General features: G+C 43.1%; 1 protein-coding gene across 2 annotated transcripts in view; it reads left to right on the top strand.

Annotated features, from left to right (window-relative positions):
• The window catches only part of LOC141791611 (homeobox protein PKNOX2-like), a 142,966-nt gene that overhangs the window by 86,244 nt on the left and 39,092 nt on the right, over positions 1 to 17,630 (top strand). The window contains exons 3-4 of one of the 2 annotated variants that reach the window (XM_074672185.1): positions 4,329 to 4,435; positions 9,426 to 9,562. In XM_074672185.1, coding sequence (XP_074528286.1) covers positions 4,349 to 4,435; positions 9,426 to 9,562 — 224 coding nt within the window. In that variant the 5' untranslated portion in view covers positions 4,329 to 4,348. The remainder of the gene's footprint in view (positions 1 to 4,328; positions 4,436 to 9,425; positions 9,563 to 17,630) is intronic. The other variant, XM_074672186.1, reaches the window with a different exon arrangement.

Below are 17,630 nucleotides of genomic sequence, written 5' to 3'. Positions count from 1 at the left end.
TCCTGAGTATCGGTATCGAGTTGAAAATTTTAGTATCGTGACAACCCTAGTAGGTAGCGCTATAGTCTTGTCCAGAAGCAGCTTTTGGGAGATCTCAATCAAAGTAGAGTTTGGTCGATCATCTGGTGTGTTGGTGAATGCTCAGAGCAGAAGTGGAGTGACAGATGCTCATTCTCTTAAAGACAAAACAGCTCTTTTGAACAGTAGTGGGGTGTTAGAGGGCTGTGTCTGACCAAAACGACTAACCATCAGTCAAAAAGTCTCTAAAGTTGTAGCAGTGCTCTCTGTGTCTCATTGATGACTCTGATGAGATCGAGCTTCAAATAAACAGACGTTTCACCATGACTTAGGCGGGCCATGAAGTCTGCCTGAAGTCTGGTTTGTATTGGAGTAGTGTGACTGCTGGCCGTACTCTCCAGCTGGGGAACGGCGCTGCAGGGGGTGGGGTGGGGGGGCAATCATGCATGACTGTGGCATGGTTCAAATGGCCAGTGTGACCACACCCTCAGAAAAGTTCAGCTTAAGATAGTCCCTTCTTTCAAACGCTGTAAACTCACCACCACCTGAAGGCGCCATCAGTCTGTGCCTGAAGCATTAGCATATCCATGCTATACTGTATGTCTGCAGATATATATGCTTCAATATGTATAAACTTTGCTAGTGAGTCAAATAAGACTTTGCACCTTAGAAGATTAAAGTCAGGTGTTGATAGGAGCACACAGGGTGGTAAACACTCATCACATCTCTTCACATCATCATCAGCGCCCTCAGTTTGGAGGGAGAGAGTTCAGCTGTGCTCAAGAGCGCTATAAAAAACAGAACATCACAGCTCAGCGGCATCAAACATCCGAATCACCACAGTTTATTTTCAGTTTGACGTGACGGCTGAATCTACCTGTGTCTCTGTCGCTGCTGCTCTGCTCGAGCGGTTTGCAAAGGGAGGTGTTGATAATTTGGCACGAGTAAACCCCGACTTTGAACTGGTGTTAAACTCCTGCCAGCTCACAGACTGAAGTGTAAGAAACCGTCTCCCTCCTGCTTCCTGCTGTGCTTCAATCAGGAGGAGGATCAGTTTTTCCTCCAACCTTGGCTCTGGATTAATAGAAGTCCGACACTTTACTATAAACCCTCCTCAGGACCAAAGCAGAGGAGGAAAAGCTTTGGACATGGGTGAAGTGTGGAGGTTTGATCACATCATATGTGACCAGATAAGGGTTTTGGTTTCAATGGCGTGGATAAATGGGGTGAAACCGCAGCTCTGCCTCCGACTAACCTTACATCAGGACAATAGAGGCGCGCTCTGTTCCTGAGAATTGTTGGAAAATTGAAAGCTGAAAAGTGTTTCTTACCGCACAGACGCCGATGAAAGAGTGCGACTGCCTCCAATCCAAATTCACAAAAAGCCTTTGATGTTTGTTGGAATAATTTTATGCCTACTTCTCATTTTCCATTTTGTGCTTGCTTTTGAATTTTGATTGCGTCTACAGGCACTTTTCAATTGATATGCATTATGAGCTCTGTAATAATTCAAAGGCCTTTGTTGAGGAACAAACATGTCATTTGTCCCCGAAATGAATTTTACATCTTATTGTGTCAGCGCACACCTTGGCTGAGTTCAGACGGAGGAGTTGGCAGATACTTAATATTCCATTTTTGGAGGAGTTTTGTACCTTCAGGGCTTTTTTTAGGCATGTGTTTAATTCTGTTTAAATTAAACATCTCGTGCTAGCGTCTCTTTTTATTGTTCCTGTCTGTTCTCGTATGTACATCCGTGCCTGAGCAGCCTTGGTGTCACATGTTTGTGTGCCTGTAACGTGTGTGTATTTATGGAAGCACGGTTTCCTGCTCAGATTTGGCGTTTGGTGACTCGTTCCTTCGAGGGATGGCGAAACTTGAGAGGCCGCCTAAAATACTGTGCAGTAATTGGAATTGCTTTATCTTCAGTCTCATCAATTAATGTGCAATTTTCCATTTAATCACTAACACGCTCGGTGCATTTGCAATTAAAATGAGGCCTGATAACAGAGGAGATGCCTCTCAGCTGATACCAGTTGGAATGAGAACAGAAACCCAAAGACGCAATCAGTACACAAAATGACTCGCCGAGACGTACACAAGGCACACCGACACAATCAGAACGCTGCTCTGCACACACACACACACTCACTCACACACACACACACTCACACACTCACACACGCTCATGCATACTGAGCACACACACGCACAGTGTGACATGTCAGAACATGCAGATTTGCTGCTAAAACCTCAAATTAGAAGCCGTCGATGAAACTAAACCAGCACTTAGCATCAGAATGTTGGCAGCAGCGACGGATTCAGATGCTGCTGAATTTTAGGAGGGCCTCAGCTGCTTGTTTTGTCTCTGACTTTGCCAGTTTTAGGGGGGTTGGAAATAACAGAACTACAGGGAAGTAAGTTGAGCAGACTGAAATGGTTTGTGAACAACACTGGGATGAGTTAAAGAGCCCCACGCTGCAGAACTGGAACCAATAAGTGTTTACTGTGTTTTTTTTTTTTTTTTTTTTTTTGAGTCAAAATTTGTTTCAGAAATATGTCTTACTTGAAGTTTTTAAGATAAAAATGAGGCCTGAATTGCAAAGAAAATGGCAGAAAAACAAAAACAAAAAAACAAAGAAATAACACAACAATGCAAATACACTGCAAAAAACTGAAATCTCAGTGTTTATGTCCCAATTTCAGTATAGCTTTTTAAATTTTACTTAATATGAAGCACATCCAGCTGACAGGTTTATAAAAATGTCTTATTTCAAAACAAAAATTACACATGTATTTTTTAAAAATAGTGGAAAAATCTGTCAATAGGGTGAAAAAAAAGTACTACTTTAATCAATACCTTGATGGTTCTAAAATCTCGACTTCAAATACTTTTTTCTAACCCCAGTGGTGTTTTTTTTCTTACTCTACAACAGGGATGTCAAACTGGTGGCATGGAGGGCCAAGAGGCTGCAGGTTTTCTTTACAACCAAAAACTCCACCAGCTGATTTCACTGATTAGTCCCTGCTCTCAACTTGAAGGTGAGGTAATCAGTGAAATCAGCTGGTGGATATTTTGGTTGGAAAGAAAACCTGCAGCCTCTTGGCCTTCCATGCCACCAGTTTGAGATCCCTGCTGTTCACTGTAAGAATTTGCTGTAAATTTTAAAGATGAAATCCTGTTATGTTGAAAGACAGCACTGTAAAAATAAAAAACAGACAAAACAGTAAAATATTGTCAACCCTGCGACTAATATTTTAGTGTTATCTTACAATGGATTTTTTTACAGTGAAGATGCCAATCAGGCATCATGTTTTTCTTTGAATTAAGAGATCTTTTCTTGACTTGCCAGGTTAAATTGGTTTATGTTTAAATAAGACAACATCACTAAAATAAGGCATAAACATTGCAGGTTTTTTTTACAGTGTAGCCCAGTGAAATGGTGAGAAGCTGAGGTCATAGTTTCTATTGGACTGAACATTTAACCCAGGTGTGAAAGAGCTCACAGTGACTTTTCTCCAAACATGCTCCCCCTCAGGTCAGATAGTTAATTTAGGACGTTTCCACACAGTGTGTACACATAGGTTACGCGTCCCTCCAGGATGGAGCCCCGCAGTGCTCTCCTATAGGACGTTAGGCTGACAGTGGGGGGTAAATGTGTGTGTGCCTGTGCGTGTTAATATGTGTGAGTCTGTGTGTATATGTGTGTGTAACTCTGAACCAATTAGCTCCTTTGTGTGGGGGTGGGGGCCGCAGCTCCAGCAGCATTCCGCAGGGTACGGCCCCTCAGCCCTGTGGGGTCTCGGCCAATAGCAATTAGCCCACCAACAAGAGCCCTAATTAGCCCTCTTGATTGGCTCGAAAACAGCACAACAGCAGCAGCAGCAGCAGCAAACACACAGAGACGACCAAGGTGACTCCGACTCCAGGCTTTAAAGCCGTCTTTACTGTGATTAGTAAACAAGCATGGCGGCCTGTAATTGGTAAACAAGTCGTCGGGTTGTTTTGGGTGTTGTTTTGAACCTGCTGCTATGTAAAGTGTTTCTGTGGGGAGGTTTCCTATCTGCATCGCTGATAACTCTGTATTATTACATCCTCTGTCGGCTACGCACACACAGGGAGAGTGGAGATAGAGCAGAGAATGAAGAAATGAGTAACTCCAGAAAAAGGAGCGTTAACAGCAGAGCGAGCTGCAGCATGCTTCTATTATTTAATCATAGCAGCACCTGGTGGCTGCTGCTGTAATAGACTCCATCATCTCTGCCTGCACCGCCTTCATGTGGCTTTCTCTCTGTCTGTCTTTCTTCACCAGTCTGGATGTGAAGCTGTCCCATGATGCAACATGCATCCTCAGCACCTGCAGTGACAATGATGGCCACCCAGAGTGTTCCTCCACCATCGTACCAGGAGAGCCAACAGGTCAGAGGCCTCACTGGGCTACCTTCAAAAACTGGATCAGTCTCTTTTCCACCATGACAGATACGTTAGCCTGCTGTCTGTGCTGTCTGAGCTCTTTTTATTTAATGTGGAGGGTTTCAAAACGACGGACTAAAGCAGGAGCTACCTCTCTCACATCTCATATTTTACATATGTCATATTTCAAGAAATGTTTGTCTTCATGATCTCTGGCACCTGTTCACATCATTTACACACCTCTGTTTCTGCAACATTTCAACCCTTCAGAGTTTATGAGCTGCAGCCTGTATACAACTGTTTTGCAAAAACCATAGAAAAATCACATTTTAAGAAAGAAAACAGTCCAAATATGGCTCATTTCTGCTGTCATCAGTCAATGCACAAAGGAAAAAAACAGATACTAATCAAGTTAGGGATGAGGAAAGGGTTCCAAATTTTGACATCAAAACATTCAAACTGCTTCCAGTTTTAATTTTAATTTTAAAAGCAAAAACACTCAGAAACCAAAGAGTCAAAACCCCAGATCATCCCTCATTAACGCCACCTTGTTTGCTGTGCTGTTAGCTGCAGGTTGAACACTTTTTCATACTATATGTTCAGAAATTCTCCTTCTTACTTACTGACCCCCATGACGCCTTGTGATGTCGATGCCCTGAAACTGTAATGTTTAACAAGTGTCATGATTCATCTAAAGGGCCGTTTCCCCTCCCTTTACGCACCAAAATGTATCCGTCCTTACAAACAATGTTACTATCACTGCTCATATACTTCCTTACATCCTTTACATTGTCATTGCTGTTGACCAGTACATCCACCAGGGAGGGCAGCCCAGAGTCAAAACTTTACCACAACTAACTCAAAAAAAAAAAAAAAGCATGGCGACTGTGGAGGACTTTTCTAATGTACCTAAAACATAAAAGACAAAAGCAGAGGCAGAGTTGTAGGAGGTGGTGGCTGGTAAAGCTGTTAAGCACATCCCACCATTGTTATTTCTTCTTTGTGTCTCACTGAGCTACTTATCAGCTAGTAACAGCAACACTGCCCCTATGATTTGCTGTGGTACTGCTCCATTTGGCGGTTATCCGTAAGCTTCATGGAAACATGCAAAATACAGATTGAATTTCAGTTCAGGTGTGTGTCATGCCATGCCTTGTGTAGTATACCTGTGGTAACAAGAAGAGATTAACACCTCACCAAGTGCTTTCAGCCGCTGACTGCAAGAAAATCAAACATGTTAAAAAACCTGGTTGCTCCTCATTAAGGTATCAAACAGCAGAAGCAGCGCCACAAGTCCACTTGTCACAACCTCTTGCCCAGAGCATGGGCAATCTCTGAAGAGACGAAAAACAGCAGGAGTGTCAAAAGTGTAGGTCGTATCGGCCTAAAGTGCGACTCAGCTGTTGCAGCTCACCTCCAGTTCTCGCGTTTGAGAGGCCGATTCCTTGCCCTTACACGTCTCTTCCTTTTTTTTTTTTTTTGTGTTCCTCCACACAGGATGGCACAAATTGCCAAAGCAGCTCGTTTGTTTTAGTTGAGCTTCTTCAGGGTGCGTCTCCCACTTCCAGGTTCCTCTTCTTCCTATCCTACATCTTTTCTTCGTTCTGGATCCATGAGTACAGCTCTCACACACCATAGAAGAAATACAGAGTCCGAGGCATGGACATAGAGTGTGCATGGCCGTAGCCAGGTGTGAGGTCAGGGTGGTCCAGACCTCACCAATTTTTTTTCTGAGTTTTTTTTTTTTTTTTTTTTTTTTCGCCAAATATGTCCAACCGAATAAAACACAAACTCAGAAAAACGTTTAAACCGCTTGTAAATTGTAAATTGTGGTAAACATCCATGGGCTTTGTGTTCTGTTTGTGCCTGTGTGCGTGTTGTGGTGAACAGCTGTTTGATCAGCCGATGCACATATCCGCAAATGTGCCCTGTGACGCACTTGGCAGTGGGCCAAACCCAATTCAAAAACTAGAGTGTTTTTATTATAAGCACTATGTAGACCACATCCCCGCCCATCTACACCTCGGTGACCACAATATACTTTTTTTAGATAATTCGGCACTAGTTCGACCTGTCAAATCATCTGATCAAAGCCAGTTTATTTACTCTTATTGGAGAGTGATTTTTTTTTTTCTTGAGCGCCTGGCTCATCAGCTGGCCGAGCAAGCATCATGATGATGCGACTACTCAAGGGCCTCGAGTCACATGATGCGTGCTTTGTTTTGCCAGTGACGACTTGTGCCTGTGAGAGGTCATTCTCAGCCATGCGAAGACTTAGGACATGGCTCAGATCTACCATGTCCAACGACACTGACAGGCCTGGCGACCATGCATGTGCATCAGAAAGTGGAGGTGAACCAGGAGAATATCCTTTGACGATGGGATGCCTCTGGTCACAGGAGGATTCAGCTAGCCTTTGATGTAAAAAGTTGATTTGTATTTTTGAAAAAATATACATTTTTATTTGGAAAATGATGAATTCACATCATTTCAAGATATTTGAAAATCTTGTGTGACTTGTAGCCTTAAAAAAAAGTATATAAATAAAAAATTAAAAAACATCAAAAAAAATGTTGGCGCGCTCATCATGGACCTCACCTGTTCCTAAATCAGGCCCTGATAGTGTGAGCAGTGAAGTGGCATCAGAACATCGGGTTGCTCAGTGTGAGAACATGATTCGTGGGCTGGGAACTTTTGAACTCAGTGATCGAGTTTGAGATGGAGCTGAATCAAAGGATTTAAAATATGGCTCAGTGCGTGCCCAGCTTAACATGTGCTGCAGGTTAAAGCTAAATGGACTGTAGCTCTTATCTGGACGACACATTCACTCTCTTATAGTGTCGTAAAAGTTCCCATCAGTCCTGACCGTCCACATTCACACACCACTGCCTGTACTATGAAGTGATTTTGGAGTATCCTGCCCAGGAACCTTTTGGCATGTGGACAGCAGGAGCTGGAATCAAACTACCATACCTTCAGAAAGTGAAGACCCACTCCCCACTGAGCGGCCCACAGGCCTCTAACACCAGCCCCCAGCAGCCAGGTCAGAGTGAAAAATGAAGCCCCACTGCAGCTGGACACAGAATTTGTCACACGCTACAGACCACACCGTGTGATGGAGGGAGCAGGTTCATCCGACCGCCTCCTCCTCCTGGTCCACACCACCTCCGTCTACTTTCGCCCGGAGGATTAGTGCCGAGGGAGAGCTCCCGAGCTGCAGTCTGCGCACTCGGCAAATGCAAATGAGAGCTAGTTAAGTGTGAAGAAGCTAATTTATTTCCCATTTGGTGCTGGGATTAAGACTTGAAGCTTCCTCCCATCCCACCCTGACTGGAGGAGGGGAGAAAGAGAGTGGGGGTGCAGTTGTTCCACTCATTTCCTGAGAGAGAAGGAATGAGAGAGGAAAGTGGGCTAGAGGATGAAGAAGACAACAGACCTTCCTCATCACATCAGCCTACATCACAAATAACATCAAAGAGATCCCGTGGAGATCGTCTGCGTGTTGGACCAACACGTCTGCAGCGTGGCTGAATATTCAGCAGCAGAAAACACTTTAATTATAAACATGGAGCAGGAGTTTGTACCTGAGCGTGCCTTGTTCAATTACTGAGCCTATCCCATCATTCATTCTGCTAAACTGCTTCATTACGAGGCCGCTGACCTGTCAACAATGATTCACTCCAGCTACACCCTCATTTAGAGTCTGTCAGCGTCACGCCGTGGTTGGGCTTTGGAAGAGTGATTAAAAGATTACTCAGAGATCACAAGCTGCTGCGTGTTCATGACACCAGGCAGGAGAAGTCAACCAATGATGAGAGCTTTAATTTGGGTCCAGTCTGCTTCCAATGTGACCTGGAGTCTGGTCTGTAGGCATCAGAGCGGTCTGAAGGAAAGACAGAGCTGAATCTCTGTCCTCTCCTCTGCCTCTACAGCCATTTTCAGCTTCAGGTGTAGCTCTTCTGTGGGTGGCTCTCGAGCTGGTGTCCTCCAACCTTTGAATTATCAAATAGTGATAAATAAAAAGCTGATAGAGTAGACCATCCCTGGTTTCCCTGTAGGGTCTTTACATAATTTACAGCTCCAAAAAAGTCTGTATTTTTCTTCCCCTGATGTTTTAGAAAACCCTGATTTCAGCCTCTTTCTGAAACACTTGGTTTAAGCTGCTGTCTCTTTAAGGCTCCCTGCTCCACAGACCCTCTTCCCTCTGACTGGCCAGTCCTCTGGAGGCCTGTAGGATGTGAAGCTTTGGTCTGACCTTGGTGTCTGAGGCCCACTCCTTCAACATGTCATAAGATCCTGCATTATGTCCATTTGTTGTTGTAGTCCAGATAAAGACCATCTGATTCTGAAAGTCACTGGGTGTTTTTTGGTAGTGCAGGCGTACCTGACTGTGACTTTCAAAATAAAACAAACCAGAAGAAGGAATGAAGAGAGACTGATCAATGGAGGGAAGAGCAGGAACTCCCGGGTGTGTGACTCCAGCTGTCTGTCAGTCACGCTGCTTGTCAGGCTGAACATGCAGCCGGTGTGAGTGGACAGCTGACAGGGGAGCCAGGCCAGAGACACTGGTGTGTTTTAGCCGTCAGCGATTATTAATGATTTTTTATGTGTCACAGCTGAAGCTGCAGTCGAAGGAGACTTGTGCACCCTGGCTTTGTTTCTTCAGTAAAGGCATTTATTCAGCCAACATGAGCTATCTATCTCTGATGCAATGGCCCTTTATACTGCATTTCTGCATACGATGGTTTCTATGGTGACAAAGTAGTTATCACGAGGTGGACTAATTCAGACAGAGCACTGAAGGCCTGGTTTTAAGTGCACAGCCCTGTTAAATAACCACATTCTATTCACTAGGCTTGTTAGCATGGTGGTGGTGTTAGCATGTAGCTAATGGTAGCATAGAGTCTTAAGCAGCCTCAGAAACACTTAGAATCCCCAAAACACAGGAGCTAACAAGGAGCATGAATGAATCCTGTCATTGTTTTTGTCTCACCAGATGACGGGCACTACTCAGCAATCCACCAAGACCCCCCAGGTCCACATCCCAGCAGCCTCTGCAGCAGGAAATACCTCTGTCAGTGTGACCCTCGACCCCCAGGCCCAGCTGGAGTCTGACAAGAGGGCCGTTTACAGGTAGGTTCATCCTCTCACAGGGAGCTCAGGTTTTACCTTTTTCTTTTGGTGGAAAACTTCTAAATCAGCTATTTGTGACAAAAGCAGTTTACTTCTTTATCTGTTCATAGTTAATGTGAATCGCTCTGCCCTTGAATCCCTCTGTGCGTGCTCGTCCTTCAGAATAATGAGAGCATTTTCTCTGTAGCAAACACACCAGCTTTAAGAAATTGCACTAAATTGACTTGATGTGCTACTTGCCAAGGATGTGCTACAAACACAAGTGTTGTTTTTAATGTATTTGCATCAACTCACCGTGACATAAAAGCTTTTGAAAATTGTACTTGAAGGTTTGCCTTCTTCAATTCTCCACGTTGCGTGGTTTGTAAAGCAAAGAGCACCTTCAGTTAATGCTTCACTCATCAAAGCAGAGCAGAAGCTCCCTGAATTCACTCCTCTTTGAGTTTGGTAAATTGGCTTTAAAATATGCATCTGATACCCTGGCAGCAGTCAGGTTGTTTCTGCTCCTCTGTAAAGTGTAAACTGGGAGACTTCTTCACCCCATGGTTCTGATCATAGGCTGAGACAATGAGGAGTGTTTCCTCTGTCATGTTCTTGGATTGTTAACACCAACATGTTACAAAAGACATTATTTTAACAGGCCAACACAGATGTTTTGTTTGAGATTCCAGACTTTTAAATCGTAATTTATTTCTCTTTCACGCCAACAGCCATTTTCAAAGGTAAGCTTCACTCTTCAAGTGGTTTAGATCTTATTTTGGAATTAATCTGCTTCTGCCACACTCAGACAGGGAACACAGAATACCACACATCCAGGTTAAAAACAAATTTCAACACTTCATAATGACTTTTATTAGTGATTACACATCAGAGAATCATGTAAATCCTTATGACACTTTTTCTCCATTGGTCTGGCTCATTTATTGAAACAGAATAACATCATAATTGAATTTCTCATTAATTTCATCAAATTGCTGATGCCTTTGTTCATTTTTGCAACTAAAGTACAGTTAGTCTAGATTTAGCACAGTTTTCAAGTACATACATCTCGTTGATCTAAAATGATTGTTGATTTTCAGTCTATTAATGGTCAGACTCTCCAAAACATGTCGGCATCATTTCATTGTATGAGACACCTCATGCACAATTGTCTGTTGAACAGTCAAAATTAGTCAACAACATGACAACATGTATACCATACATGAATCTCTTGGACCATTTGATAAATTGATAAATTGAAGGTCAGGGGAAACATCCCAGACATCCAGATGAAATGTTCTGTACATGACTGTGAAAACAGGCTGTGATGTGAGTGAGGATCTGTGGACAGACAGACAGACAGACAGACAGACAGACAGACAGACAGACAGACAGCATGTGGACGGTGTCCAGGAGAGGGAGGGTGAGGACAGCAACCAGTGAAGAAGTGTTAGTTATTAAACTCCAGCTTCATCAGCAGCACTGCAGGTCACATATGATTTCCCTTGTTTATGTGTTTACCTGTTTATATCACAGAGAGATTTTTTTTTTTATTTTGGGCTTTATACATTTTCTTTTTACTCTTATTACTAATAATAAAGGTTAAACTTTCCTTGGGAGTATGAGTGCAATGTGTGATGTCAGACCTTGGGGGCTGTAGAGTAAATATTAAGTGTTGTCCCAAAAATAATGCTGTTTTCACACACACAAATGGCTTTTCAGCAACATCATGTTCTGTTAAATAACTAAACTCATGTAAACTAACACAGACTTAGAAAAAGAAAAGAAAACCTCGAAGGCAGGTAAAAGCTGTTTCATGGTGAGGCTCACGTTCTGCTCGCTCTGCGTACAGCGGCCTGACTTAATGACCCAGAATCTCTGATATTATAGAAAAAAACTTCTGTTTGCAAAGAAATGCAGTGCGACACATAACATCTGCTGGGACGTGAGCACATGACTGTGAGCAGTAAATGTTTTAAATTTGAGGACGGATGAAGTTGTGTATGTAAATGATTGGCTGAGCTGTGAAACTGTACCTCTCAAAAAGAGAATAGTCTAGAAATGCGAGTACATCTACACACTGACACACTGTCTGATGATCAACACCTGATAGATATTTAATTCTCTGCGCAGTAATATTGCACTTTCATCCAGGGGGTTGTTGACAAAAGAACATGCCACGTCAGTGAAAAAGGTCGGTGGCACCTTCTCTGCCTGATGAACTACTGACTCTGATTTTTTAATGACAGACGTCTAAACAAATCTACACCAAAACTGGCTGCTGATTGAATGAATGAGGAAATAAATTGGCGTGTGGCTCTGGAAGAGGGCGGAGACAGAGAAAAACTCAAAGTTGGTAGAGAAAAACCAGGTTAGATCCAGAGACTCCGTTGCCAGAGTTACAGACACAGAGTTTTAGTTACACCTCTTTGTGAAACAGGCTGGAGTTTACCCTCTTCCTCAGGTTTGATTAACTCCCTTTCTGATTAACCCAGAGTTTCCCTAATTTCAGAGTTAACAGACTCTGAGTTTTCATTAAACCTGCTGTGAGAAACAGAACCCTGGTCTGTTTCAAGAAATGGGCCAAAGCAACTGAGAAGGATCTTTGCATTTTGGGGGGCACTTTATTTTTGTGTGGAAAAGGAATTTACCTTTGAAGCATGAGTGAACAATTTTGGAAGAGGTATGACCTTTTGCAGGTGGGCTATGGCGTTGTGCTGGACTGTAAGACTGTTTATCCAAATGATCTTAGAGTTTTGAGAATGTATTTTCTGTTTCAAGAGATGAGCCAAACCAAAGGAGAAAAAGAAGAGACTTTGTGTTGTGAGCTGCTAGAAAAGGCATCATAAAGGTTTAAATGAAGCTGTGTATCAGCTGTTTGCCTTCTTCTTCTTTTTTCTCTCACCCTTCTTTAACGGTGTTTACAGGCATGTTCAACATTTCATTATTTAACTCTCCTCACAGACGCCCTCGAAGGCATCAGCTTGTTAGTTGTAGGAAACGAGAGAAAAATCTGAGCTGGAAATAAAAAACTTGAACTAGTCTAAAAAGTGTGCACCTCGCTCCCCTCTCAGCTTATCTCTAGAATATTGATGCAGCGCTATAATGAGCTTGTATTATCTATTTATGAGCTAAATTATTCAAAACACAGACATTTTTAATCGAGCTGGCTGATCTCCTGGTGCAGGCCGCAGACCGGCAGCTTACTATAAATCTGTAGTGTGATGTGAGACTGGAGCTGCCCTGCACCGTCTGGCGCGGCCCGCTCTGTAACATTTACACCGCAGAACGAGTCGGGCATCTGTCCCTGCTCCGCGGGCTCCCCCAGCGGGTCTGTGCTGCCGCTGTCTGAGGAGCTGCGAGCCCCTGTGAGGCGAGCTGCAGTTAAGTCCTCAGACACTCCTCTGAGAAACACGGCTCCTTTGATGTGAGCAGCCATGTTTGGAGCAGCTCCGGGTGCTGGTGCTGCTGGGGGAGGGGAGGGGAGGGGAGGCAAGGGGAGGGGGCTGTTCCAGCTCCACTTCCGCCTCTACATGTACCCCCTTTTCCACCCAGCCAGCTCTCCATGAAGGTATCTGCTCTCCACATTTTACCACTGAAGAGCTAAGGAGTCTTACACAAGCCGTTAAACATGACATGGCGTCAGTTTCTGCTCCTCCCGTGGTCTCAGCTCTCGGCTCATCAGCTGAGTGACAGAGAAACAGAGTTAAGATCTTAGCTACTGAACTGTTCTGCTTCCATAAAGTGTGTGTGTCCATGTATAGCTCAGACAGAGTTTCTATGATGACAAAAGTGGAGCGTGCACACAGAAACACAAACATACACAATCTGGCCTCTCCAGTTGTTTATGGTCATCTGTGCTCTGACCCAGAGCCTCACAGCCAGAAGGTTGCTGGTTCAAATCTGCTGTGGGTCAGGTCCCTGTTCTACAGTTTGCATGTTCCCTCCATGCATGTGTGGGTTGTCTCCAGTTTCCTCCTAAAGTCCCTCAACATGTCTGTTTCCTGATTGGACTCTATGAAGCTCTTATAGGTGTGAGTGGCTGTTTGTCTCTTCAGGTAAGCTTGAGGCCTGTTCAGGTTGTTCCCTTACTTTCCCCTGGTGACAGCTGGGATAGACTCCACCCCACCCCCACCCTGAGTGGATACCTGTCAGGTTTTGGATTTGACTGAAAGGAAAATACTCCAGTACCTTCTGTGAAGTGACCCACTCAGGTATAGAGGGATGAAATATCATAGTTTCCCTGACGGCTATGCTCCTATGACCCTGAGATGTGCACGGTGGTTAAGACAATGGATGGGTGCACAACATTATGAAAACATGTTTCCAAGCAGAACCTAACCATTGGTATTGGCTGTCAGCCACCATCAGTGTTAAAAGTGTAATTTAAAATCACATCTCTCCAGTTTAACTAGACATTTAGATAGGTTCAGATATCTGGTGTTAATTAGCCTTTGGTTATTAATATCCTGTCCTTTAAAATGAGCAGACACATGGCACACTGTCATGCCAGCCACGTGGAGAGCAGGAGAAATTCATCTGAAAAATACTTTTTGTCTCTCAGTGTTTACAGACGTTAGCGTAATGTTGCAGTTAAATGCTGTCAGCTGGGCTGTGCTTTCCCTTGATGGATGGATGGATGGATGGATGGATGGATGGATGGATGGATGGATGGATGGATGGATGGATAGATAGATAGATAGATAGATAGATAGATAGATAGATAGATAGATAGATAGATAGATAGATAGATAGATAGATAGATAGATAGATAGATAGATATAGATAAATAGATAGATAGATAGATAGATAGATAGATAGATAGATAGATAGATAGATAGATAGATAGATAGATAGATAGATGGATGAAATTATGCTACAATATGCTTACCCTGACTATATTTTAGTTCCTTATTTTAAATTCCAAGTTTATTCCCATAAATTCTTGGAGAGGCGGGCCTCAAACACCAAGTCCACCAAATGGCCAGCCAATCATTGTACAGGGGGTTTGTGGAGCGGGACAGCTTAAAGAGACAGGTGCTATAACAGAAGTGTTCCAGACAGAGGCTGAGATAAGACAGTACAAGCTTAAAAATAAAAACAGAAAACAGTTTCCTCTCTTTAAACTTTATAAAGACACACTTAAAATCCTTTAAACTCACTCAGCAACTAATTCAACCAACGGAACTGAAAATACAGCCTGTGTGCTAAGCTAGCAGACTAACACACTGAATGGTATCCACTACTAAACTTTATTTGGAGGCAGTTCCTCTTTAGAAAAAGGGTATCAGTACATTTATAAAAACAAGGTACTGTATGCACGCGCATGCTCTGCAGACTAATGGCTAAAATAGACCAGATGTGTCTCCAGTCTGTCTGTGCTCCGTCACAGCACTGGATCAGATAGATTTCCATTCAAGTCAATCTGTCAACTCACACTGGATCTGTTCTGAGCAGTCTGTCTGCGTGGTTGGTCCATCATGTGGCAGGTAGTTCTGAGCCATCCTGTTTTTGCCGGACGTGGAGCTGTGACTCATACATTCAGTGTAGGGAAGCTTGAGCGGGACAGGAAGTCGTGACCAGGAACTTCCTAATGACACTCAGTGACTTTCAAAATAAAACAAACTGTGTCAAAATCAGTCCGTATTTATCTTGACCACAAGGACAAAGGGACATAATGATTTGAGTCGGACCAGGAGTCAACAGGTTTGAGGTTTTACAGCCCAACATGAATGAAGAGAGACTGATCAATGGAGAGGGAAGAGCAGGAACTCCTCGCTCTGTAACCCCAGCTGTCTGTCAGTCATGCAGCTTGTTGGACTGAACACACAGCTGGTGTGAGAGGCAAAACACAGTCAAAACACAACAGAACAGAGGGAAGTGAAGTCCCTGGAGGAAAACCACTGGAGAGCAAACTATAGGAGGACAACTTAAAGGATGGGACCAGTGGACATAACGTCAGGGTTCAAGAGACAGCAGAGGTCTGCCTGTGATGGGAAACTTCTCATGTTGTGTGAATTCAGTGTCAAAACATGAACAAACATGAACAAAGCTGGTGTTGTTTGTCTCCTAGCTGTGCTGGAAGTTAAAATTTGTCAATCAGGAATCATTAGTGCCTCACTTAAAGAGTGTTTCACACACATGATGAGAACAGAAGGAAGATGTTAACAGGAGTTACTTACCTGTTAAATGGTACCATGGAGACTGTAGAGGAAGCCGAGTGTGTATGTAAATGTGTATGACGGCCAATTAAAATGTCACAATCAGCAGAGTGAGAGTCGGGGAGCTCGGGGAGAAACAGGAGCAAGAAATCAGCAGCAGGAGCCGTTAAAGCGGGATTATTTGTAGCTCTTCAGAGAAATCTGTGCTGCTCTGTATTCAGAGGAGGCTCGGCACATTCAGCTTTGGGTTTATTTCTCATTCTGCATATGCATGCAGTTAATTGCTGAACGCACATTGTTACCTTGTTAAAAACACAATTAAATCTGACTTCAGGAGTCACGTCTCCCACGGTGAGTCAAATTATGCAAAATGACACAAATAGTGCTCTCTCTTTTTAAACACATTCTGATCTGAGGGTGTTCCTGCTTTTACACGCAGCCCATACGGGGGCTGTAGACTTAAAACAGAGGCAAGAATCAACAGCTCCGCCACTCTTCTTTAATTATTTCTGCTCAGGAAGTCTGTGTGGGCTTTAATGTGCCTTTCACTAATTGCTGGAATGCTAACTTTACAAGGAGATGTGTGGTTTCCCCCCTCTCCCTCTCTGTTTCTCTGCACTCTCTGTTATTAGCAGAGAGTAAATGTGTGATAGGGTAATTAGACTAATGAGTTGTGGCATTTACTATAAAGATCCTTCTGGATTTTCTGCATCTTATTAAAAAGCTGGGGGGCTTTTGTTTCTCAGGTTTTGGATGTAGTGTTTGCAGACGAGGGGAGCTGGATTTGCTCAGACATGGAAACAGATTTTTAATTAGAAGAAAAACAGAACAGGGTTCGTCTTTTTTAACACATGTCCTCGTGATCTATGGGAACTGGCTGGGAAGCTGTGTTTACAGAACACACTGTGTTCAGGTCAGACTTAAAGAGTGGGTTTTAAGGGCTCTTTTCGCTCACATGGATATGTCTGGGTTTCAATTTAAATAGCAGCTCAGAGATGAACTTCAATCACCTTTTAAACTAGCGACAAATCAGACAAAAAAAACCCAAAACAAAACAAAACAAAACAAAACAAAACAAAACAAAACAAAACAAAACAAAACAAAACAAAACAAAACAAAACAAAACAAAACAAAACAAAACAAAACAATAAAGTAGTGATCAAAGCTTTAAGATTCACTTTAAACCAACTTTTAATGAGGGGTGTTGTGATTTTTTTCAGGCTTGATTTTTTTCCTCTGGTGCCCCCAGTAGCTTACATGATTTACAGTTAAAAAAAAAAAGATCCTGTATTTCTGCCCTTGGTGTTTTAGAAAACCCTTATTTCAGCCTCTGTCTGAAACACATCGTTTCAGGCCCTGTCTCTTTAAGGCTTCCTGCTCCATCAACCCCCTTCCCTCTGATTGGCCAGTCCTCTGACGGCCTGTAGCTTTTGTGAGACCTTGGTGTTTTAGCCTGCCACTCATTATTTCATCAAGTTTTATGAAAATCTTATGCTTTGCATCCAAAAATAGCATTTTAGTGAGTTTACAGGCAGATTCAGGGATTTCGACAACATATGAACATGAAGAGGTTTAAAAATGTGCACAAGTTTAGTCTTAACACCCATCGCCGTCACTTTATACCCACGTTCAAAATAAAGGAAAGCAGAATACCCCCTCTTTAAGTTTTGAGTTATTAAATGCTTTGTTTTAGCTGCTGTCTCTTTAAGGTCACAGCTCCACAAACCTCCTTTACTCTGATTGGGACAGTACTATGGGCAGACCTTGGTGTGTGAGGCCCTGCCCCTCTGAGGTGTCATAAACAGTGTGGGCATATTACTTTAAAAACGTCGTTCATTTATTTGTTACTTTTCCCATCAAAAACAAAACAACAACAACACAAAAGTAAATACGTTATAAAAGTTGTTATTTACAAGGGAAAGTAATTA

The sequence above is a fragment of the Halichoeres trimaculatus genome, unplaced genomic scaffold (assembly GCF_033239565.1).
Source record: "Halichoeres trimaculatus isolate MK-OKI-2021-1 unplaced genomic scaffold, fHalTri1.1 fHalTri1_scaffold_6, whole genome shotgun sequence".
NCBI classification, from domain to species: Eukaryota; Metazoa; Chordata; class Actinopteri; order Labriformes; family Labridae; genus Halichoeres; species Halichoeres trimaculatus.
This window is presented reverse-complemented; position numbering and strand designations above follow the sequence as displayed.